The following is a 23,687-nucleotide window of genomic DNA, read 5'->3' as shown; positions in this document are numbered from 1 at the left end:
TACAGGCTGGCGGGAAATGGGCAGGCGGAACGGATGGTGAGGCTCACCAAGGAAGCGCTCACCAAAGTGGGCACAGGTGATTGGCAGGAGCGGATTGACAACTTCCTCCTCACCCAACACATCACCCCGCATGCCACCACAAGGAAATGCCCGGCGGAGCTGTTGATGGGCAGAAGAATCCGGTCACCACTGGACAGGCTGCACCCCCAATACGACTCAGAGGTACCCACAACCGCCAGCCGCCAACTTCGCACCTTCGCCATAGGAGATCCAGTTTTTGCTTTGAATTTTCACAGCTCTCTGAAATGGCTGAAGGGGAAGATCGAGAGCACAACTGGCCCGAAGTCCTATCAGATAGAGCTGGAAGATGGACAGGTCTGTAGACATCACATCGACCAGCTCCGGAAGAGGTGGAAGGGAGTGGGGGAAAACCAGCCCAACAAGGTAGGCCTGCAACACCCCAAAGAGGTAGGCCTGCAACACCCCAAAGAGGTAGGCCTGCCCCAGCCAGACGGGGTAGGACTGAAACACCCCAACGAGGTAGACCTACCACACCCCGACGAGATTGGCCTCCCACACCCCACCGAGGCAAGAACACCACCACCCAGCGTTAACCTTGACCAAGACGCGGCACGAGTAGACCAGGGACCATCCATGGGGGGCACCACACAACCCCCCAGGGAGGGTGGCCGGCAACACCCCGGGACCAGAGACCTCTCAACCTGCGACCGTGGGACAGTAGACCGGAACCCAGAGGTCAGCCGCACCTCACAACGCCCCGGGGAGGTTGGTCAACAACACCCAGAGAAGGGAGACCTCCACCGAAAAGAGCCAGTAGACCGGTATCCGACCCAGCGGGAGTTCCACATCGCCCCAGCAAGGTCGGCGCCCAACCCACCGGGGAGGGAGACCTACAACGACCCTACCAGGCAGACCAACTACACCCCAGACAAGACACAAACCAACCCTGCAAGGAGGGCCTACATCACCCCCGCGAGGGAGGCCTGCACCAACCCGACAGGGACAACCAACTCCAATATGACGGCAGCAGACATCATCAACCACCCGGGGGACGCCGTCCCAGCGGAGGGGGCCTACACCACCCCTGCGGAGGAGGCCAGCACCACCCCGGCGAGGTCGGACAAGAACCACCACGTCCCGGCAGTCACCATGGGAGGGCACCAGCCTCAACCGAGGGACACCGGGACCAGAACCAGATGGAGCTGCGAGACCCGAACCCCTGACCGGAACCAGCCACCACCAAACCGGTGAAAGACAAACGGGACATTAGAGACTTACCGGGGTTCAGTAGTTCCGTACCAGTCGGCAACGACAGCCAGTGGCAAGTAATCCACAACCCAGGCAGGGAAGGAGACCAGCATCGCCAGCGGGCGGAGGTCCGAGACCAGGCCGGAGGCGCGGGGACCCAGCCCACGCACTCGACAGCCAGATCCTGCCCGGTTCCTGGGAGGGGACCGGGAGACGCAGGAACTCCTTCCGTCCAAGAAGACGGCCAAACCAGAATGGGACTGCGCAGGTCATCTAGGACTTCTCAACGTCCCGCGTACCTGCGCGATTACCTGATTGATGGACAGACTAAGAACTAGGGGGGAGGAGTGTTATGTCCTTATAAGGACATCCGTCCGGATTGGCTGCAAGCCTCGGGCGGGAAGTTTGAATAGCTGTCTTAGGTGCGGTGCGTCTGCTGGAGCAAATATAAGGAGAGCTCCGGCAGCACAGCGCCAGTCTTGTTACTGTTGCAATAAAGTTACTAAATGTATCGAGTTGGTCATGTCTTCTTTCCCTGCGCCTGATCTAACAAAAGCATTCCGTTTTTCATCCAAGAAGCTTCTTCAGTTCTGGCTAGCTGGGGCAGGGAGAGGGAATGGGAGGATAGGTTCTGACAACTATTCACAACTAATCCTTCCATTCCCCACCACCACCACCATCTAGCCAAAACTGATGAAGTTTCTTGGATGTGAAGCGAAATCTCTTCCTTTTCCTCAAGGAAAAAACACAGTTATACAGGAGGGAGGGGCGGTTGGGGGGGAGAAGCATTTTTGAGACAACCATGACCTGGATGACTGAGAATCTCCATAGAAATATTTCTTATGTTGGGAAACTTGTGGACTGAGGACACTTCCACATGGTCTTTGAGTTGATCTCTTTCTGGCTTAGCTGAATTGAATTCAGAATCTTGCACATACATAAAACTCCATGGTAATCTGTTTAGCTACTCACCTCTATCCTCCACATTTTGTTAAGTTTTCAGTCAGAACAAGAAATTCAGTTGAGCTCTTATGTTCTGCAAGCTCCTGAAGAGGCAGAAGGGCTTCCAACTAGAGATGAGCTATGACTATAGTAAATGTTGCTCCTTTTGCAGTGTTATGTCTCCACCTATCCTGCAAAACCAAATATGAAAGAAATGCCTTATTTCTCTTCATCCACGGGAATCCAAATCTGTTTCACCTCTGAAAATTCTAGATCGCTTGTAGAAATGGGAAGCCTATAATATTGTACTATGTATTAATATCCAGATTTATATATAACTCTGTGTTCATGTCTGTATACTTTTTTCTGGGGATTCATAGGAATAGTTATAGGAGTCACCTACGATGGATTTATGTCTCGAGATGTAATTTGGCAAAATTTAACAAATAACATTTGTGTTCTCATGGATTACGGTAATTTTTTCTTTTCAATTAGTATTTGTCTTTTTTCATTTGTAAATTTCTGTATATAGCTCTTAAATTTTATGACAGAAGCAGAGTTTTCTCCTCAATTTATACCAATTATCATTTCTGATCAGTCTGAAGTGAAAAAAAATTAAATAATGTGATTGAACAGTAAACATACTAACTTAACTATAGCTTATTGAAAATAAAAAGTAGGCTCAAGATACAGAAGGATCTTGATAGACTTGAATATTGGGCCCTATCTAACAAAATGAAATTTAATGTAGAGAAAAGTAAGGTTTTACACTTAGGCAGAAAAACCAAATGCACAGGTATAGAATAGGAGATACCTGGCTCAACAGTAGTAACTGCAAGAGGAATCTTGGAGTTCTAGTGAACAGTCACTTAAATATGAGCCAGCAGTGTGCTGCAGCTGCCAAAAAAGCCCACACAGTCCTTGGCTGCATTAATAGAGGGAGAGAATCAAGATTAGATGAAGTGTTAATACCACTTTATAATGCCTTGGTAAGACTTAACACTGCATCCAGTTTTGGCAGCGACAATATAAAAAAGATGTTGAGACTCTAGAGAAATGCAGAGAAGAGCAACAAAGATGATTAGGGGACTGAAGACTAAAACATATGAAGAATGGTTTCAGGAATTGGGTGTGTCTAGTTTAATGAAAAGAAGGGCTAGGGGCAACATAGCAATGTTCAGGAGTGGGTTCTACTTACCTTTACTACTGGTTCACAATGGGAGCGCGCACACGTGCTCGCTTTGCTCGTGCACACGCCTTGCTTCTGCACATTCGCAGAAATTTCTGCGCATGCGCAGATTGCCGATGACAACATCTGGGGCAGTGGGCGGGGCCTCCCGCCTATTTTACTACCGGTTCTTGCGAACCGGTCCGAACCAGGGGCAACCCACCACTGGCAGTGTTCTAATATCTACGGGGCTGCTACAAAGAAGAGGGAGTAAACCAGGGGTGAAAAGGGTTTTTTTCTTTTAAATGCCTGTGACGATCCAAGCTGAGTTGCTTGATCGGCAGAGGCATTTAAAAGAAAAAAAGTCTCTGCCGAACAGGCAACTGTGCTGGGATTGTCAGAGACTTTTGAAAGCATTTTTTTACAACCTCTTCGCCGAAGAGGTGGTAGAAAAAATGGTTTTAAAAGTTTTTTTAAAAAATTGGCCACGCCCACCCAGTCACATTATCCCACCACCACCAAGCCACGCCCACAGAACCAGTAGTAACAAATTTTAGATTTCACCACTGGAGTAAACCTATTCATCCATTGCTTCTTGTCCTGAAGGCAGTACAAGAAGCAAGGGATAGAAATTAATCAAGGAGAGAACCAACTAGAACTAAGGACAAATTTCCTAACCGTTAAAACAATTAATCAGTGGAACAACTTGCCTCCAGAAGTTGTGAATGCTCCAACACTGGAAGTTTTTAAGAAGAGTTTGGACAACCATTTGTCTGAAATGGTACAGGGTTTTCTGCTTGAGCAAGGGGTTGGACTAGAATTCCTCCAAGGTTCCTTCCAAATCTGTTATTGTGTTATTAAATTCAGTTTTTATTTCCTGGTCTGGTCTGATGCTTTTGGGAGAAAGGGCCTGAAAACATTGTATGCTCCATTCTTTAAGGCCTATTAGAATTCTGTACGGTAATTTTATGCTTTGGAGAGAAGATCAGGATGTATCATGTCATCTCTTCACTGACTCAGAATAATCGCTCTTCTTTTAATCTCTAAAAGATAATGGCTAGTGCCCTTTCATTCTGAAGTCAAATAAGCAATTGGAGTTTAGGGGTTTCTATTAATGCCTCATAACCAACTGGCTTTTCCCATGAATTGTCCTGCTGATGTTTCAGTCACGGTTATTTAATTGCCAGGTCCAAGCTGGAGTGAGTTGATGTCCCTGTACATGCCCAAATGCTTCCCTCTATTTTGTACCATCCTCCTATCAATGCTATTTTCATTGTTGTTTTACAGAAATGCACTCAATTTGCCATTTCCAGATTAAATGTATGGGTTCAAATACATTCTGCATTTCTCTCCAAATTTCAAACCAGATCATAAATTATTAATACTATACAAATATCAATATCTTAAAATAAAATTTAATTATAAATGCTTTTAAATTTTTAAAAAACATGTACCAAATTAGGACAAAACAAAGATTAGACAGATGAACAATGTAGATTATACACTTGCATAATGGAAATAGGCTTCCTCTCCCATTTTATGCATTTATTTCCAAAATAAACTATCTAATAACTGAAGCTCTCTGGATAGTTTACAATAAAAACACCAAAAAAGAAAGAAAGAAAGAAAGAAAGAAAGAAAGAAAGAAAGAAAGAAAGAAAGAAAGAAAGAAAGAAAGAAAGAAAGAAAGGAAGGTAGTCTTCAAAATCTAAAATAATATGAATTAAAAAACAATTTAAAAGAAAATAAAGGAAAAATAAAAAGGCCTTCCCACAGCGACAAAATAATGCTAATATGGGCATCAATCAAGCCACTCTGGGAAGGGCATTCCAGCAAGTCTCCCACATTCAGTTCGCCTTTATTCCAATCAACTGAGAAAATTACATCACAAATAAAAAGATAACAGTTTCCTCTTTCCAGTCAGGTCTGATTCTAGAGGGTGGTGCTCATCTCCGTTTCTTAGCCGAGGTTATTTAGTGATTATTTTCCTCCCTAGGGGGGATATCAGTCAGTGTGTGTGTGTGTATACATAAGGAGTGATTGTCAAGGTATGTTTAGATGTATGATGCAACAAGGAGCATGGACATTTATGTTAATATATTAAAGACCAACGTAGTTGGAGCGGACAAATAACTTGTCTTCTGAGTCCTATCAGAGGGAGTTCCTTAGCAGAAAGGACCAATAACATGCTCCTCTTGCCAGACCTGATGGGATGAATAGATATAATTGGGGAGAGATGGTTCCTCAAATAATTTGGCTCAATGTCATGTAGGGTTTTAAAGGTCAAAGCCAGCAGCTTGAATTAGACCCATAAGCAAACTGGCAACCAATGCAGCTTGTAGAACATCAGGTCTGGCAAGAGAGGAACATGTTATTGGTCCTTTCTGCCATGGCACTCCCTCTGATAGGACTCAGAAGACAAGTTATTTGTCCGCTCCAAATACGTTGGTCTTTAATATATTAACATAAATGTCCATTCTCCTTGTTGCATCACACAGTCCATCTAAAATCCATTGTAAATCATTCAAGTTCTCAGATAGCAACGCAATATTTTCTGCATAGAAATGTAAACAACTAAATGTATCTTGGCAAGCATTCCTTATGTGTGTGTGTGTACATACACACACACACACACATATATTTTCTGAGGTTTTCACGGGTGTTTGTATGTAGGTCTTTGGTTATTCGGGTTTTCTCCCGCATAAAATTGGAAGTGTCTTGGCGACGTTTCAACGAAGTCTCATTCGTCATCTTCAGGCTGGTGTTTTTGGCTTCATGCTTCTAGGAGCCAGAAGCACCTAGAAGAATGAAGCCGAAAACACCAGCCTGAAGATGACGAATGAGACTTCGTCGAAACGTTGCCAAGACAAGTTTTGGTGTATTCGGGTCTTTTCCCGTGTAAGATTGAGAGTATCTTGGTGACATTTCGATGAGGTCCCACTCGTCATCTTCAGGTTGGTGTCTTCGGCTTCGTGCTTGTACTCCTCGTGCAAGCATGAAGCCGAAGACACCAGCCTGAAGATGACGAGTGGGACCTCGGCGAAACATTGCCAAGATACTCTCAATCTTACACGGGTAAAGACCTGAATACACCAAAACTTGCATATATTTATATATACTACCTCAATCCTCAAATCTGGATGTTTGAAAAATGTACATTATTTGCCTTATCAGTAGAAAATAAAACATTAAAAGATATAAAGAAAAATAACCACTCTCCCATGAATCTTTTTCTTTTCTACAGATTGCTCTGGTCTTGCACTTGTGGATATCATTCTAACAAATACACGTTTAATATTGCTTACTACATTGGGTTTATTTGTCAGTGAAGATCTGCGGTATCCTTCTAAATATAAACTGAAAGTGTGTTTTGAATATATCCTTCCCCTATGATACGGTGTAGTAAAGTTAACAAAGAACATACTGAAAAAATGTTCAGAGAAAGTTTGAAAAGTGACACTTTAGGCTTTCAGAAATCCATTGAGGGAAACTGAGGAGTGCCTGTAAGCCAGATCAAATTAAAGAAGTAGAACACAGAGTTAGAGGAAAAAGTTAGAAAACTCTCGGTGTAGGGAGGAACTGAAAGAGATTAATATACTGTTTGTTTCTATAGAAAGATATTCACAAACTGTTTCATAGCTACTCTCTCTGCCTCTTCTATAAAAATGAAAACCAGTAGCAAATCTGATGATGGCAGAATATTGAATCATCCTGAATAAGATTGTAGCTCAAGATTTGGGCTTGCTATAGCCAAATAAACACTTTACTTTCATGCATTTATTTTAAAGATACATAGCCTATATTTCTATTTAAGTCATTGATCTTCTGTAAAGCTATTAACTTGTCCTCATGGCAAGGCAGATATTATAGAGAGTATGATATTAAACTTGTTATCCTGTTCTTTGGTGTCCTTGTTACTGTTCTACTATTCTGCTGTAAAGGCAATCAAGCTTTTTCCCTCATGGCAGTTTAGAACAAATGTCAGTGTAAATGGAGCTGGTTAAAAAACCCACTTGAATTAGATACCAACTTTCTGGTAAGAATGTCACGATTCCAGTACAGCTTTCACTTGAAGTCTATTAGTAAAAGGCTTTGTGTTCTAGGAATGGTTTCTATCAATGTAAGAATTCCTATGTTGGACTGCTATTTGTGGCACTCATTCTAAGCAAGCAGAAAAGATTTACAAAAAAATTAACTTCGACAAGGTTAACTGGATAGATAAGCAGTCGTGATTGTGGAAAAAAACAGCCCACAAAGAAGCTACAACAATGAGTATAAACATTTGAGACTAGAAACCTGAGAATGATGATGTAATTGCTCCTCCTTTGCAATTCTAGCAGGCAAACTCCTGAATTAAATGGAGTCCCCATGCCTGAAATATTTGGGAATTAAATGCTAGTACAAACACAGGAGAAACTTATAATATTAGGACACAGCACCATATCAAGGTAGCCTAAGTATTAGGTGAATATATAATATAATATATAATATGTTTCTGCACTTGCTTTGCAAGCTTTAGAAGTTTTAATTTATTCATACATTTCTGCTTTTTCATTTTACCTTTTCTTTCTTCCAGTTCAACAAACCAGCTTTATGTGGCTTTGAAATGGTGAGAAATTGCTAATATTTTTCCTACGGTCATAGTCATAGCATTTAATTATTTGACATGCTATTTCACAACATAATCGCAAACCCTTTAAAGCTTCTGACTTCTCTAAGTACTTGTTTTTAACATCTTTACTTTAAAAGAAAAAGAAAAGAGAGGAAGGAAGGATCTTCAAAATGATACATTATAATATATAACCAAATTATGAAATGCAGTATACTTAGTTTTCAGTGCATTATTTGACCACAGCCTACTTCTTGGTAAGACAAGAACAATATGGGATAGACAGTATCTGTCAGGTTTTCAGGCCTGATGGATTTGTAGTTAGCTGACCAACCACACTCAGCATGTGATCCTTAATGCAACTACATATACTTGGAGGGAAATATGCAGAGTGGTTCTTCAAGGTTGCCTCTTGAGACCAACTTCTTAATAAATGACCCAGATGAGAGGATTGAAAGGGCATTCATCAAATTTGCAGATAACACAAAACTGGGAGGAATTGTTAACTCTTTGGAAGACACTCAAGATTCAGAAGGATTTGACAGATTTGAGCATGATGCAGCAAGATGCAGCTCAGTGATGAGAAATATAAGGTTGTTCACCTAAGCAGGAAAAAAATCAGATGCAAAGATACAGGATAGGCATTATGTGCTTAACACTGGTACTTATGAGAGGAATCTGGGTGCCTTCATGGACCTAGAGTATGGACCTAGAACAGAGGTCTTCAAACTTGGCAGCTTTAAGTCTTTAAGACTTTAAGGCAGCATAGCTGGCTGGAGAATTCTGGGAGTTGAAGTCCGCAAGTCTTAAAGCTGCCTAGTTTGAAGACCTCTGACCTAGAGAGACTTAAGTATGAGCCAACAGTGTGCTGCAGTTGACAAAAAAAAGACAATGTTGTCGTGGGATGCATCAACAGAGGGATAGTACCAAGACCAAAGGACGTGATAGTACTGTTCTATATGGCACTGGTGAGCAACATTTAGAATACTGAGTCCAGTTCTGATCACTGCAAGACCTAGGAAGAGTACAGAGCACAACAAAGATGGTAAGGAGTCTGGAGACTAAATCCTATGAAGAATGGCCAAAGGAATTACTGTATATGCATTTAGCTTCACAAAGACTGGAGATACGATACCAGTCTTCCAAGGAGAAATTTTCTGACAGTGAGAATGATTAATCAATAGCACAGTTTGCCTCTCAGAGTTGTGGTTGCTCCGTTGTTGGAGGTTTTCAAGAAAAGATTGGACAACCATTCTGGTTGTCTGAGATGGTTTGAAGTCCTTGGGCAAGGAGTTGGTCTAGAAGACCTCCAAGGTTCCTTCCAACCCTATGATTCTATGATTCTATTAAATAACTTTTGTGAAGCCACATTGTTGCTATGCAACTATTATATTCTAAATACAGAATTGATCGCAATCCTATACACTATCATGACTGGGACAAGAAATGAACAGGCAGTGTTCTAAGAAAATTTAAGGTGCCAGTTAATGTCTCCCCTTTTCTTGACATATTTTCTTCCAGTCTTGCCTGCTTTATCCCACTCTTCAGCAGGGTTATGCTGCAGTAAATATTATTGCTGAGGGTCCAAATCCAGTAGCACCTCAAGACCTACTGGTCACAAGGCCATTGTATCTTCTATAGTTATTTTTCTACTTAGAGATTATGGTGGTTGCATGACTGATAAGAAAAAGCATTTGGGAGGGATATGGGATAGCAATTTGTAGCCATTTGGTGTCAAGATTATGTTGGTTGCAAGTGTTTAGCTAAGCTGCCATCTGTGGAGCTGTCCATGACTGGACACAAAACAAGGATATAGTAGTAACCCTTGAACAGAAGCAAAGAGTTTAGAGATTTCTGGGTGTTGGACAAGATTTTTAAAACTGGATCTGATAGCCCTGTTTTATATTGTAGTTTATGGCATATGAACAAGTAGTGCTCCCAATTGCCATCATTTAAGAATAAACTTTTTTTTTCTTTTAATCCCTAGTAAGAGTCAAATATCTGAATTACATCAAGAAGGTTCTGTGAAATATGTATTTCTTATTATGTGCCCTACGTGCTTCTTTTTATTAACCGTGATTGGTTAATTCCACTTTATTCTTGAATTACTGGACTTACTCTTCCATAATAATGTTATAGTGATGGTCTCTGCTGTTAATTGCCATTGTCACCAGAACTGCAACTAGAGATCCTGGGTTGTCATTTAACCTTGCTGGCATTTGATAATCCTAACATCTATCTTCCTCAGCTTCACTTGTGGCAGAAGGAAAATGAAATTCAGATCTATTCCAGTGGGTCCAATCATGTATAATACTTACATACATCATGTTCCAATTTACATGTTAAGTATTTATTTCACATTTTGATTTCCACAGGATGATTATTATACAGCAAAAATCTGGTATAATCTTCAGTGTTTAGCTAATAGAGAAAACTATGAAGGTAAGAAAACCAGATTTTCCAGCAGTAAAATGTATGATGCATAAAGATATATCCAAAATAGTCAATGAGAACTATGTTATCGGTGCTTTTCAAGTGATTGTCATGATATATTTCTGCAACTTTGTAAGGATTTAGTAATAAAGGCATCACGGCTGATACAATTAATAAGTAATTCATGAGGTTATCAAGGCTACACCATATCTTTTGTGTAAAAGCTATTAGATCTGATCCCTTTAAATATTAATTTCAAGAGTTCTATTTAATCTTTAAAAAATGAATTGTGAATATTCGTATTATCTCAAGATCAAATGTTCAAATTACAAGTATGCTGTCAACTAAGGTAGCAGTATAAAAAGTTTAAATTCACATTAAGAGTTAAAACAAGTGTATTTTAAAATCAATAACAGTTTCACTTTAAACCATATTGGAACGTTCAGGTTGATCAAAATCAATCAAATACTCAATTTTTTCTTAAGACCATTAAAGAATGAGCAGTAAACTCACACATAGGTGAGTTTAAGAACAGAACTTCAAATAGCCCCCACTTTTAGTTTTTCAGTGATAATCATTGGCATTTAATGTTAGCTCTGGAAATTATGTCAGCCAGTGATGTTGTGTCAGAATCAAGATAGTGACCGTAGTAGTTACATTTTAAACTTTTGACACACACATTTGCAACATATACGTGGGACTGAAATAAATGGCTTTCCTACACATCTTCATTTAACAACTGGGTCACTCTATTCCTTGCCTGCTGAATTTTTGACCTATTATTTTTTTTAAAAAACCTCAAAATGTGCCATATTTGGTTTTAGCTTAGCACAAAGCATGACCCCACAGCTATGAACTGTAACCATATAAACTTAGCATTTTTATCTAATAGATCAATGTGACTTGTTAGCATGTTGTCATTAGATTAAAAAAACTGGGATTCAGGTAATGCAGGAATGCATAAGTTCTATCAGCTTGAGCTATACTGGACTTTTGGAAGATTCCTTCCAAAAGTGGATAGAATTTATTTTGCAAGAGGGCAATGTTGAAGTGTTAAAACTTGAACAGGGTTGAAGCAAATATTATGCTCCTTAATTCCCTCTATAATGAAAAAAAAAAAGGAAGGCGCCACCCTAATACTGCCATGAAGATGCTGATAATCCCCTGGCCTCACATTTTTTATCCCAGTATAACACCCTAGCCCAGAAGTGTTGCAATACTTGGAATATAGTACCACAATGTAAAATATTTTGACACAGCGTAGAAAAAAAAATTCTTATTCACAAGTTTGATTTTCTAAACCAAAAGAGCAACAAAATGCTAGTTAATAATGATACTTATAATGGATGTCAACCTTTCTCTCTATAGAGTATTTCATACACAATATTTAGTTGTAATATTAAAGTGTTGGACAGATCCAATTCAAGGTCACTCTCAGTCATGGAAGTTATGACGCTTTGAGCTCTTATTTGAAAGACAGACTATAATTAGTATATAACACTTCAAACTATTTCAGAAAGCCACAGATATGATCCCAATCTGGGATCATATTAAATTAAATTAAATTAAATTAAATTAAATTAAATTAAATTAAATTAAATTAAATTAAATTAAATTAAATTAAATTAAATTAAATTAAATTAAATTAAATTAAATTAACCTAATTTAAATGTTTCGTACAGTCTAGGAAAGCTATTCTGCCAAATATTTCTGTTTATTATACATTAATAATTAATTATTTATATTTGATGCTAAAAAGTACAGAGTATGAAATGCTACAAAGCTACTGACCGTTTTATTTATTAAATTTTTATGCTATCCATCCTCCCTATAATGTGACTCCGGATGATTCAAAAGTGAATTACACATCAAAAAAATTTCTAAAAACAAATCTCAGTCATATTAATTTGTGCTACCTTGCTTTTTTTTTTAAAAAAAAAACACCCTACATTTTTCTGCAATTGTTCGTATGTAACTAGATGCATGCATCTTTGTACTTTAGAAATGTAAGCAATTACATGCACTTCCTTTTTTTTCTAGTGGATTATGTCAGTCTCTCATTCAACAAAGATAAGACATTGAGTCAGGTAAGACAAATAATGACCATTTTTATCATGGCTTGGTCTATTTTGTTCAATATAGAAGCTGACCCAGGAACATCATACAGAGGATTGAGCATAAAAATCCAATTTTATTAACTGATAACCATGCAAAGTCATTTCTGCCATTTCTCCTGGAGAGAAGGTTTGATGCTATGTGGAAAAGAAAGAAAGAAAAAGAAGAGAGAGAGACAGACAGACAGAGACACACACACAAACACAGAGAGAGAGAGAGAGAGATTTTTCAGCCTAAAAATCTCTCTCTCTCTACAGGTAGTCCTCGATTTACAACCACAATTGAGCACAACATTTATGTTGTTAAGTGAGAAATTTGTTAAGTGAGTTTTGTCCCATTTAACAACCTTTCTTACTTCAGTTGTTAAGTGAATGACTGCAGTTGATAAGTTGGTAACATGTTTGTTAAGTGAATCTGGCTTCCCCTTGACTTTGCTTGTGAGAAAGTTGCAAAAGGAGATCATGTGACCCTGGGACACCGCAACTGTCATAAATATCAACCAGTTGCCAAGCATCTGAATTTTGATGACATGATTATGGGAATGCTGCAAAGGCCGTAATTGTAAAAAAAAACAACAGTCATGTTACTTTTTTCAGTGCCATTGTAACTTTGAACAGTCACTAAATAAACTGTTGTAAATCGAGGACTACCTGTATTTACTAAAGTCTAACCTATTTACTAAACTATAAATTACGTTATGAGATGTTAGCAAGAATACTCAGACAAGAAGAGATGGGAACATGAAAGTTCCATCAAATCTCAAACAAGTCGAGCATATTGGGCAGTACACCAAATAGAGGTGAAGTGAGGAAAGCAGACATGCTCAAAAGTTTATACTTCCACTAAAATATCAATTGGATTTGCAATATTATTAGCCCTCATTGACTCCCTCCATACATAATTCTAATCTATAAACATTGTTTGCCAATCACAAGTTGTTCACACAATTAGAAAACCTCCAATATAACTGAATATAATGTGTGTATTCTCAGATGGGATACTTTGTCTTTTGTGAATTCAGTTTTATTTCTTTTTTCTTCACCTGCTTTTTAGAGCCAACTATACATTTTTTTTTAGTTGGGTTTTATATGTACAGGTAATTTCCAGCTAGAAATGCCATCAGCCTTGCTGGTTTTTGTACCTAAGGCTGTATGGGAACAAGTAGCAGTTGGGGGATGAACGGAGAGAGGAATAATTTTAACCAGAAAATTGATACAGGGTCCCAGTGCATTTCAGAAGCTCATTCTGATTGGAAACTTGAACTCTTGGCCCCTTTCTTTCTGATTTGTTTTAATATGCTGAACAGATTCTTTGGTAGCACTTTTAAGTCAAGAATATAATTTATTTATTTTATTTATTTGTTTAAATTTCTATACCGCCCTTCTCCAAATAGGACTCAGGGCGGTGCACAGCCTATGTAAAAACAAAGCATACAAAATTTAAAAAACAGTATTAAAATAATTACATATTCTGGCCGTAAATTAAAACAACCCAATTTAAAACCAATTTAAAATTTAGCTCAAGCCAGCCCAGCTAGTTGAAATAAATAAGTTTTCAGGGCCCGACGAAAAATCCGGAGGTCTGTTATTATACGTAACTCCGGGGGAAGGTTATTCCAGAGGGTGGGCGCCGTCACAGAGAAGGCTCTCCCCCTGGGGGTCGCCAGCCGACATTGTCTGGCGGACGGCACCCTGAGGAGGCCCACTCTGTGCGAGCGTACTGGCCGGTGGGAGGCTATTGGTGGCAGTAGGCGGTCTCGTAAGTACCCCGGCCCTAAGCCATGGAGCGCTTTAAAGGTGGTCACCAACACCTTGAAGCGCACCCGGAAGACCACCGGGAGCCAGTGCAGCTCACGCAGGAGAGGTGTCACATGGGAGCGCCTCGTCGCCCCCATAATCCCCCGCACGGCCGCATTCTGGACCAGCTGGAGCCTCCGGGTGCACCCCAGGGGGAGCCCCACGTAGAGAGCGTTACAGTAGTCCAGGCGGGAAGTGACTAGTGCCTGAGTGACTGTGCGTAGAGAGTCCCGATCTAGAAAGGGGCGCAACTGGCGTATCAGGCGAACCTGATAAAAAGCCCCCCTGGCCACGGCCGTCAAATGGTCTTCTAGAGACAGCCGTGCATCCAGGAGGACGCCCAAGTTGCGAGCCCTCTCCGTGGGGGCGAGTGATTCGCCCCCAATAGCCAGCGATGGCGTCAGCTGGCTATATCGGGACGCTGGAAGCCACAGCCACTCGGTCTTGGAGGGGTTGAGTCGGAGCCTGTTTCTCCCCATCCAGGCCCGCACGGCCTCCAGGCACTGGGACATCACTTCAAGGGCATCGTTGGGGTGGCCTGGGGTGGAGATGTACAGCTGGGTGTCATCAGCGTACTGATGGAACTCCACCCCGAAGCCACGGATGATCTCACCCAGCGGCTTTACATAAATGTTGAACAGAAGGGGCAAGAGGACCGACCCTTGTGGCACCCCACAAGCAAGGTGCCTCGGGGTCGACCGCTGCCCACCCGTCAACACAGATTGCGACCGGTCAGAGAGGTAGGAGGAGAACCACCGCAGAACGGTGCCCCCCACCCCCAACCCCGCCAACCGGTGCAACATGATACCATGGTCGATGGTATCAAAAGCCGCTGAGAGGTCTAACAGGACCAGGATAGAGGAGCAACCCCTATCCCGAGCCCTCCAGAGATCATCCACCAACGCGACCAATGCCGTTTCCGTGCTGTGCCCAGGTCGGAAGCCGGACTGGAGCGGGTCTAGATAGACAGTTTCATCCAGGTACCGGGGAAGCTGTTGTGCTACCACACTCTCAACAACCTTCGCAACAAAGCGAAGGTTGGAGACTGGACGATAGTTAGCCAAAACAGCCGGATCCAGAGAGGGCTTCTTGAGGAGGGGCCTCACAACCGCTTCTTTCAAAGCAGCCGGCAGGACCCCCTCACTCAAAGAAGCGTTAACAATCTTCTGGAGCCAGCCTCGTGTCACCTCCCGGGAAGCCAGTACCAACCAGGAGGGACACGGGTCCAATAAACATGTGGTCGCGTTCAGCCGTCCCAGGACCCTGTCCATGTCCTCGGGAGCTACAGGATCGAACTCCCCCCAGATAACACTCTCAAGACCTGCCTCAGTCATCCCGTCCGGACATACCCAGTCAGATGCCAGCCCTTCCCGAATCTGAGCGATTTTGTCATACAGATACTGCACAAAATCCTCAGCTCGGCCCTGCAAGGGGTCATCCCGCGCTTCCAGATGGAGGAGGGAGCAGGTCACCCTAAACAGGGCGGCCGGGCGATTATCTGATGACGCGATAAGAGCGGCAAAATAGCTAGATTTTGCCGCTTTTATTGCCACTAGGTAGGTCTTAATATGAGACCTCACCAGTGTTCGGTCGGATTCGGAGCGGCTGGTCCTCCAACTACTCTCCAGGCGTCTTTTCCGGCGCTTCATCTCCCTAAGCTCCTCGGAGAACCAAGGAGCTAGGTGAGTTCGGTGCCGGGTCAGAGGCCGCAAAAGCACGACACGGTCCAAGGCCCCGGCAGCCGCACTATCCCAGGCGGCCACCAGGTCCTCAGCCGAGTCGTGAGCCAGAGTCTCAGGAAATGGCCCAAGCTCCATCTGGAACCTATCAGGGTCCATCAGGCGCCTGGGGCGGAACCACCTGGTCGGTCCCGCCTCCCTGCGGCGGGGTGCAGCGGTTAGAAAGTCCAGTCGAAGGAGCGAGTGGTCAGACCATGACAAGGGTTCGATGACTATATCCCCTGTATCAAGGCCACTCGACCACTGACCAGAGACAAAAACTAAGTCCAGAGTGTGTCCACCCATGTGAGTGGGGTCATGAATTAACTGAGTAAGGTCCATGGCCGTCATGGAAGCCATGAACTCCCGAGCCACCTCAGACGTTTCGCCGACAGATGGCAGGTTGAAATCCCCCATGACTAGAAGTCTGGGGGTACCAACCGCCACCTCAGCTATGACGTTGAGCAGCTCAAGCAGGGCCGTTGCCACGCGGCAGGGAGCCAGGTACGTGATCAACAAGCCCATCTGTACTCCACGACCCCATCTCACAAAAAGGGACTCACATCCGGCTATCTGTGGAACAGTGGTCTCCCTCGGATCAAGACTTTCCTTTATAATAACCGCCACCCCCCCACCCCTGCCCTGAGCTCTCGGCTGATGAAATGCTCGGAAACCTGGTGGGCACATATCCACGAGGGGAACCCCCCCTCATGGCCCAACCAGGTCTCCGTAATACCTGCCAGGTCCGCTCCCCCCTCCTGAATAAGATCGCAAATGAGGGGGGCTTTATTTACCACGGACCTGGCATTGCACGACAGCAGCCGAAGGCTCGGGCCCTGAGAGTCTGAACAGCCTGGGATACGAGAAGGGCTATGGGGACCGGGGCGCGCCACCGCTCGAAGATAGCGAGTGCGCGCCCCCACCACATGATGCGGCCCCCTGCTCCCGCCATATCTGCCCCTCCCACTCAACACATTGATAGAAAAGCCCTCGACAGAATGGACTCTAATGTCCCCCTTACCCCCGGAATATATTTCTAGATATATTAACAGTTTAATATTGCACTTTCATATTTATCTTTCTCATGCTTTTACAGGAATCCACCTGCTTCTATAGTAATGATTCATTTACAAAATGGCACAGTTGCTTACCACATAAAACCCAAGCCGAAAAGCATATTTCTAGACGGGTAGTTTCTTTTCTTGTTGATTATGAGCAGAATACTGGTATAGCGCTATTATCGCAAAAGGTAAGAGTATTAGAAATGCTACTTTTTCAATTACTAGTTCTGTTTATGTATCCTTCGTTACTACTGAGACCTTCTCTTCTCTTCTCTTCTCTTCTCTTCTCTTCTCTTCTCTTCTCTTCTCTTCTCTTCTCTTCTCCCCTCCTCTCCCCTCCCCTCCCCTCCCCTTCCCTTCATCATGCAGTTTTAAAATGTGCTTAATATTAAAAATGATTTGATCAAGATTTTTCAGTTGTGCTATGATACAGTGAACAACAATGGGATAACATATCTGAAGCAATCTAGGACTTTACTATCCCTGTGTTGCTGGGTGCTTATAAAACTGCCTCAGCTTTCTCCTTACCCCAGTACTTGTTTTTGATTGTTCAGTTATGTGAATTTATTGCTCTTTAAATATCTTTATGCTTTTTGTCAATTTCATCCTTATATTACTGGTACACACTGAGGCTTTTCTTTCAAACTATTCGTATTATGATTTTTTTTAAAGGAATTGTTTCAAATTCAAATTATCTAAAGCTTTTCAGATTATTATTTTTTTTAAAGGAGAGAGAAAAGAAGCACTCAGCACTGCTGGTTATGCTTTTAGCATGGTAGAGACAGTAGTTGAACATTGGCTTCTCCCAAAGAATTCCATCAACAAGAAAATCTTAGTTCATGTATTTCTTTACTGTCTGTCTTACGAGAACCGATATGCTAAAGTACAGTATTTAAACTATCTCCTGGTAGACATCAAGCCTTCAATGAGGCATAGGTGATTTGTTTTATACTCTCAGACGAGAACCTTCCTTCTACATGCAAAGTTGCCAAGTTCTTATTAGCAGTTATTGCCATACCAAGATTAAAGGTATCCTAATATTGGAAAAATGTTATGAGGGAGTCCTTTTATTTTATCTAACATTTATGTTTGTTTTGTTTTATTTCACTCTCTTTTTTATATGTGTGTAAATGCTACTTGGCAAGTCTATATGGTGGTTTTAGTTGCTTTTATTATTTGAGCCTGCTTTCATATGTTGTTGTAGTGCTAAGGCTAATTTGCTGGACATTGATGTAAATAACTTAGGAAACATATAAATAAATTTGTAAACAAAATCATAGTAGGAACTAATTTATCAGCAAGGTTTTCTCAAGGAATCTGAATCAAAGTTATTTCATTTCACTGAGCCCTTCAAGCTGGCATGTAGCCTGTTACACCAAGGTGGTTTGGAGCAAACTTATAGTTCATCTTATCAGTTTATAGCAGGGGTGTCAAACTCAAGGCCCGGGGGCTGGATCTGGCCCACAGGGTGCTTAGATCTTGCCCACAGGGTCGCCCTGGAAACAGCAAAAGACTGGGCTGCGGTGCCTCTGCCAATGAAAATGGAGGTCAGGAGGGCCACGGGAGGCCCTCCTGAGCTCCGTTTTCACTGGCAGAGGGTTGCAGAAGCTCCATTTTCACTGCTAGAGGGTTGCAGGAAGCCATCACTGCCAAAAACAGAGCTCGGGAGCCCATTTTTGCTGGCAGACTGCTTGGCCCACCATAGGCACATCCAACACAAGTGATGTCAAACTGGCCACGTCCACCCTGGCCCCCCAAGGGCAAACACAACCTTTATGCGGCTCTCAGTGAAATCAAGTTTGACATCCCTGGTTTATTGGTTTCAAAGTTGTTACAATCTTTAATTATTCTTAGATAATAATCAGCATAGGCTTGAGTTCTTGATGTTCTCTCAGCTTGCTTTTATTCCAACAGAGAAGCAAACTCAGAAAATACTAAGAACCCAGCCATTCAACCCTGAACAATATCTATTCTCCTGTATGGGAATCATTACATCTTTAGATGTATGGCTAACTTGGGCATGCTCACATCCACAATAAAGACTACCAGCATTTTAGCCTTTATCACTTCCTGAAGAACAAATCATTAACTGTCCAGTTATAGTGTTATCATTCCTTGATAGTTTCTTGTTATAATCTTGTGTATTAACAAGTTTTTATAATAAGTCTCATGGGAATATTTCTTTAAAAATAAGCACCTGTTAAAATGTTTTCATATGGATCAAAAAATTGCCTTAGGGCAGTGGTGGGTTGCTACTGGTTCACACCGGATTGGGTGAACTGGTAGCAGTGACGGGAGGCTCCATCCACTGGCCCAAATGCTTCTGCGCATGCGCGAGCACGCACACGCACACACACACACGGGCTAACTGGTAGCAATGGGATTTGAAAACCCCCCCCCCTGCCTTAGGGGGTCTTGACAGCAAAGAAAAATGATTGCATTCTCCATTACAATAAACCAGTTTTATATTCAGATCCTTCGGTAGAATGAATTTCCCCATTTTACAAAGAGAATTAAAAAGAACCGGCAGTTGTCCTTTCCTGCCCCTTTTCACTCAAAATTCCAGGATAATGGGATCATTCTTTAGGAAATTGTATTCTATTATGTAGGTACAACTGTTTCTATTGTATTTGGGAGAGAGTTTAATGAGACCCACATGGAGTCATTTGGACATTGGCATGTTTCTTCCAAAGGAACTCCAAACAAATTTGCCCAAGGCAACATCGGCTTTGAGTACTTAACTACTGCGACACAGGTCCTATGAGGCAAAGTGATTTTTTTTTAAAAAAAGTATAATTATCTGCCATTAGAATATGCCAAGTTTTCACAGTCATTGACTCATTGAATTCCTGCTAGAATTAGAATAAATTATTCTGATGAATTCTGATGTTTATGGAGGTGGGAAGGATGTTTTCCTCATCAAAAAAGTATGTATATTGCAATTTGGTTTTCATACCACAGCTGAGCTGGAAGAAAAGTTTTCACCCAGTTTTTCTTATTCTCTTTGTCCCTCTCTCTCCAAGCCCCCCTCCCTAATTCTTCTAGCTTTCTGATACTAACAAAAATTCCAGTTTCTTATAATGGCCTCATAAGCTCAGATGAATGCTGTTCCGCTGGCAAATTTACTTGCTAAATTACATGTAGTTGTTCTTAGTTTATTCTGTGCCTTTTAAAAGTACAGTAATTTAGTAATTTTTTTTCCTTTTCTTCCCAGGACCAAACACTTGTATCTGTGCATAAGTTAACAGACGACGGTGCATTGAATAAAAAAACCAAATTTCCTCCTTTCATATTTCCAGGAAACAGTTTAAAACCAACTGGATTATTTTTTCATCAAGGAAGTCATTTTGTGTATGTTTATGGAAACCAGGTGTGTAAAATGGAAGAGATGTGAAACTGACAGTTTCAACTAATCTTTTAATTGTTGCTTTTTTGGGAGGAGCTGTAGGTATACATGAAGAGAACAAAGAGTGATTACATCCTCATGCCATCTGGAGCCTTGGGCCATTTATAAACCCAGTTATTCTTCTGTAACTGAGACAAATACAATTTTAAAAAATTTAAAAAAGAGCCTTGGTACTACAGTGGTTTAAAGCACCCTGTTATTAACACAGCTGCCTGCAATTTACTGCTGGTTCGAATCTCTCCAAGGCTCAAGGTTGACTCAGCCTTCCATCCTTTCTAAGGTAGGTTAAATGAGGACCCAGTTTGTGGGGGCAATAAGCTGACTTTGTATAAATATACAAAAGTATGAAGGCTATTGCTTAACGCACTGTAAGCCGCCCTGAGTCTCCGGAGAAGGGCGGCATATAAATCAAATTAAAAAAAAAAAAAAAAGAAGAAGTTGCAAAACAAATTGCAAAATGTATTTTCAAGATGGTGTAACAGGATACTTTTCAACTGTGTGTAGAAAAGGGGTGTCAAACTCGCAGCCCGTGGGCCAGATGTGTCACGTGCTTGCCCCATCCCCACCCGGTTTAGTGAAGGGGGAAAAAGTCCTGATATGTCACATGATGCCGCCATGATGATGAGAGTTTGACATCCCTAGTGTAGAACTATTATTGTACGATACATGTTTCTTCAAAGCCAGTGAAGAAATACTGTGTTGGTATTCTTATGATTCTAAGTGATGCAGATATCTGATTTAATTATTTTTAGTGGGCATGTGATAATGTAAATACTGTGGATTGAACTCTTATATTAAAATGATTGCAATATACTTTATGTATGTTCTTCTTAAATAATTTTCTGAATCCAAAAGTAATACACTCTCAGAGATCTACTATTTGTTTTCCTCTGGTGGAATCCATCTGTCCTTTAGTAGGCAACCTTCAAAGCCATCTTATTAATTATGTTTGTTCCCAAATGAAAACATAGACCGAGCCTGCAAAGATGAAGTGAGAAAAGCTAAGGCTCACAATGAACAAAGGCTTGCGACAAAAGTAAAAAATAACCCAAAAAAAGTTGCTTCCAACATGTTAAAAGCAAGAAAAAGTCAAGGAAACAATTGGCCCATTGCTGGAAGAAAGTGGCAAGAAGGTGACAAGCAATAGGGAGAAAGCAGAACTACTTAACTCGTTTTTTGCATCTGTCTTTACACAAAGGGAAAAAACAGTCCAACCTATCAAAACAGCACCACAAAAAATAGATTAGGAACACAAGTTAAAATAGGGAAGAAAATGGTAAGTGAGCACCTGTCTACCCTAGACGAGTTCAAATCACAAGGACCGGATGGATTACACCCTAAGGTTCTGAAGGAACTGGCAGACAAGATCTCAGAACTATTGAACTATATCTTTCAAAGATCCTGGAGCACCAGGGAACTGCTACAGGACTGGAAAAGAACTAATGTAGTTCCCATCTTCAAAAAAGAAAAAAAAATAGACCCAGGAAACTATAAACCTATCAGCCTGACCTCAATACCAGGGAAGACTCTGGAAAAGATCAAGCAATGAATCAGTGAACACCTAGAAGCAAACAAAGTAATAACCAAAAGCTAACATGGGTTTGTCAAAAACAGATCATGTCAGACTAATCTTATTGCATTCTTTCACAAAGTGACAAAATTAGTGGACCAGGAGAATGCTAGCAATATAATTTATTTGGACTTCAGTAAGGCATTTGATAAAGTAGACCATAACCTACTAATAGATAAAATAGAAAAATGTGGCTTAGACAGCATCAGCACCAGATGGATTTGTAACTGGCTGACCAACCACACTCAATGTGTAGTCCTCAATGGAACTGCATCTACATGCCCAGAGGATCATTGGTTGCCCTCTCCCTTCTTTGGAAGAGCATTATAGCTCCTGCTGCCTTAAGAAAGTTCAAAACATCCTTAAAAATCCATCTCATCTTGGGCACCCTTTTTTGGAACTATTATCATCTGGCAGACGATATAGGATAATAAAAACAAGGACAAATAGGCTGAAAAACAGCTTCTATCCCAGGGCAATAACCATATTGAATTCTACGGTATAGTGCAATATCGGATTTTCAATTTCAGTTATATAGAATATAAAGGATGTATGTTTGTGTTTTTATTTTTATAGTTATAAATGTACACTGAAGGGGGCATTTAATTTCATTGTACAATGCGCAATGACAATAAAGTAAACTAAACTAAACTAAAATAATTAATCTGAATTCATCTGAGGCCATAGTATACTTCAAAACTTCACGTCTAAAGGTTGAATCAAGGCAACTGGACCAAACTTTCTTAATCTTAGACATTTCATTGCTCATCCAAGCAACTTTATCAGTCAGAGCAAATTAGTTAGGCAGAGAGTTGTTGGAATCTACCAACTATTGCCAAACCAACTTTAGGGGTTTCTCTCCAAAGTGGCTTGCAGTATGTCAATGAAGACTCAATCATCCAGGCCAAAGGTGTATAAAGGCCTGGCTGATTAAGTCTTCAGTGACATATTTCCTTAAATCAATACTCCATTCATCCTTTTGTTGAATATTTAAAAAACTGAAAAAGCCTTAATTTTTTCCAAAGCAATAAAATATTTCCAAAGCAATACAATTAAAAAATAATCCAAATAATAATTATGAAATGAGGAGTTGTCAAGCTTTTTGTCCTTAAAGGGCTGTGTTAAGAGTATGAGTTTAGATTGTATCCCTTGATTCCAAGCCACTCAAATCATAAGCCAACCACAAAACCACAATCCCTGCACTCTAATTATAAGGAGTGGTTTTCTGAAGTGCACAAGGCTTATCTCAACTATTTCTCCTTTCTCTAGAGAAATTTTGCCACTCTGGATCCAGCATCCAGCCACAATTTTTCTTGAAAATGCTGTCCCACTGTCAGATGGATGACATAGCTCTCATTAGGCAAATAGGATTGAAACAACTAAAATAACAAGATAAATAACAACATTACATAGTAAAATATTGCTGTGTCAAGAACCATAAACAAATATAATCACATGCAGGAGAAATTTACCTGAAAGAAAGAGAGTATTTTTCCCCAAATAACTTCCTATAAAATCATTTTATATTGGCTGGAAGTATGGCAATAAACGATGACATGCTTGAAGATTAGCATATGAGCAAAGAGGTGCAAATAAATAA

The 23,687-nt window shown here is 41.2% G+C and overlaps 1 protein-coding gene across 1 annotated transcript in view; it reads left to right on the top strand.

Annotated features, from left to right (window-relative positions):
• Positions 1–23,687, top strand: part of CATSPERB (cation channel sperm associated auxiliary subunit beta) — an 84,303-nt gene that overhangs the window by 15,932 nt on the left and 44,684 nt on the right. Inside the window, exons 7-13 of the mRNA XM_070941326.1 lie at positions 2,592–2,684; positions 6,624–6,742; positions 7,956–7,988; positions 10,364–10,430; positions 12,462–12,508; positions 17,147–17,299; positions 20,326–20,481. Coding sequence (XP_070797427.1) covers positions 2,592–2,684; positions 6,624–6,742; positions 7,956–7,988; positions 10,364–10,430; positions 12,462–12,508; positions 17,147–17,299; positions 20,326–20,481 — 668 coding nt within the window. The remainder of the gene's footprint in view (positions 1–2,591; positions 2,685–6,623; positions 6,743–7,955; positions 7,989–10,363; positions 10,431–12,461; positions 12,509–17,146; positions 17,300–20,325; positions 20,482–23,687) is intronic.

This window comes from Pituophis catenifer, unplaced genomic scaffold (genome assembly GCF_029215685.1).
Source record: "Pituophis catenifer annectens isolate HBS135680 unplaced genomic scaffold, rPitCat1.0.hap2 SCAF_1, whole genome shotgun sequence".
Taxonomy (NCBI): Eukaryota; Metazoa; Chordata; class Lepidosauria; order Squamata; family Colubridae; genus Pituophis; species Pituophis catenifer.
The sequence above is the reverse complement of the archived record's forward strand: the minus strand, read 5'-3'. Positions and strand labels throughout refer to the sequence as shown.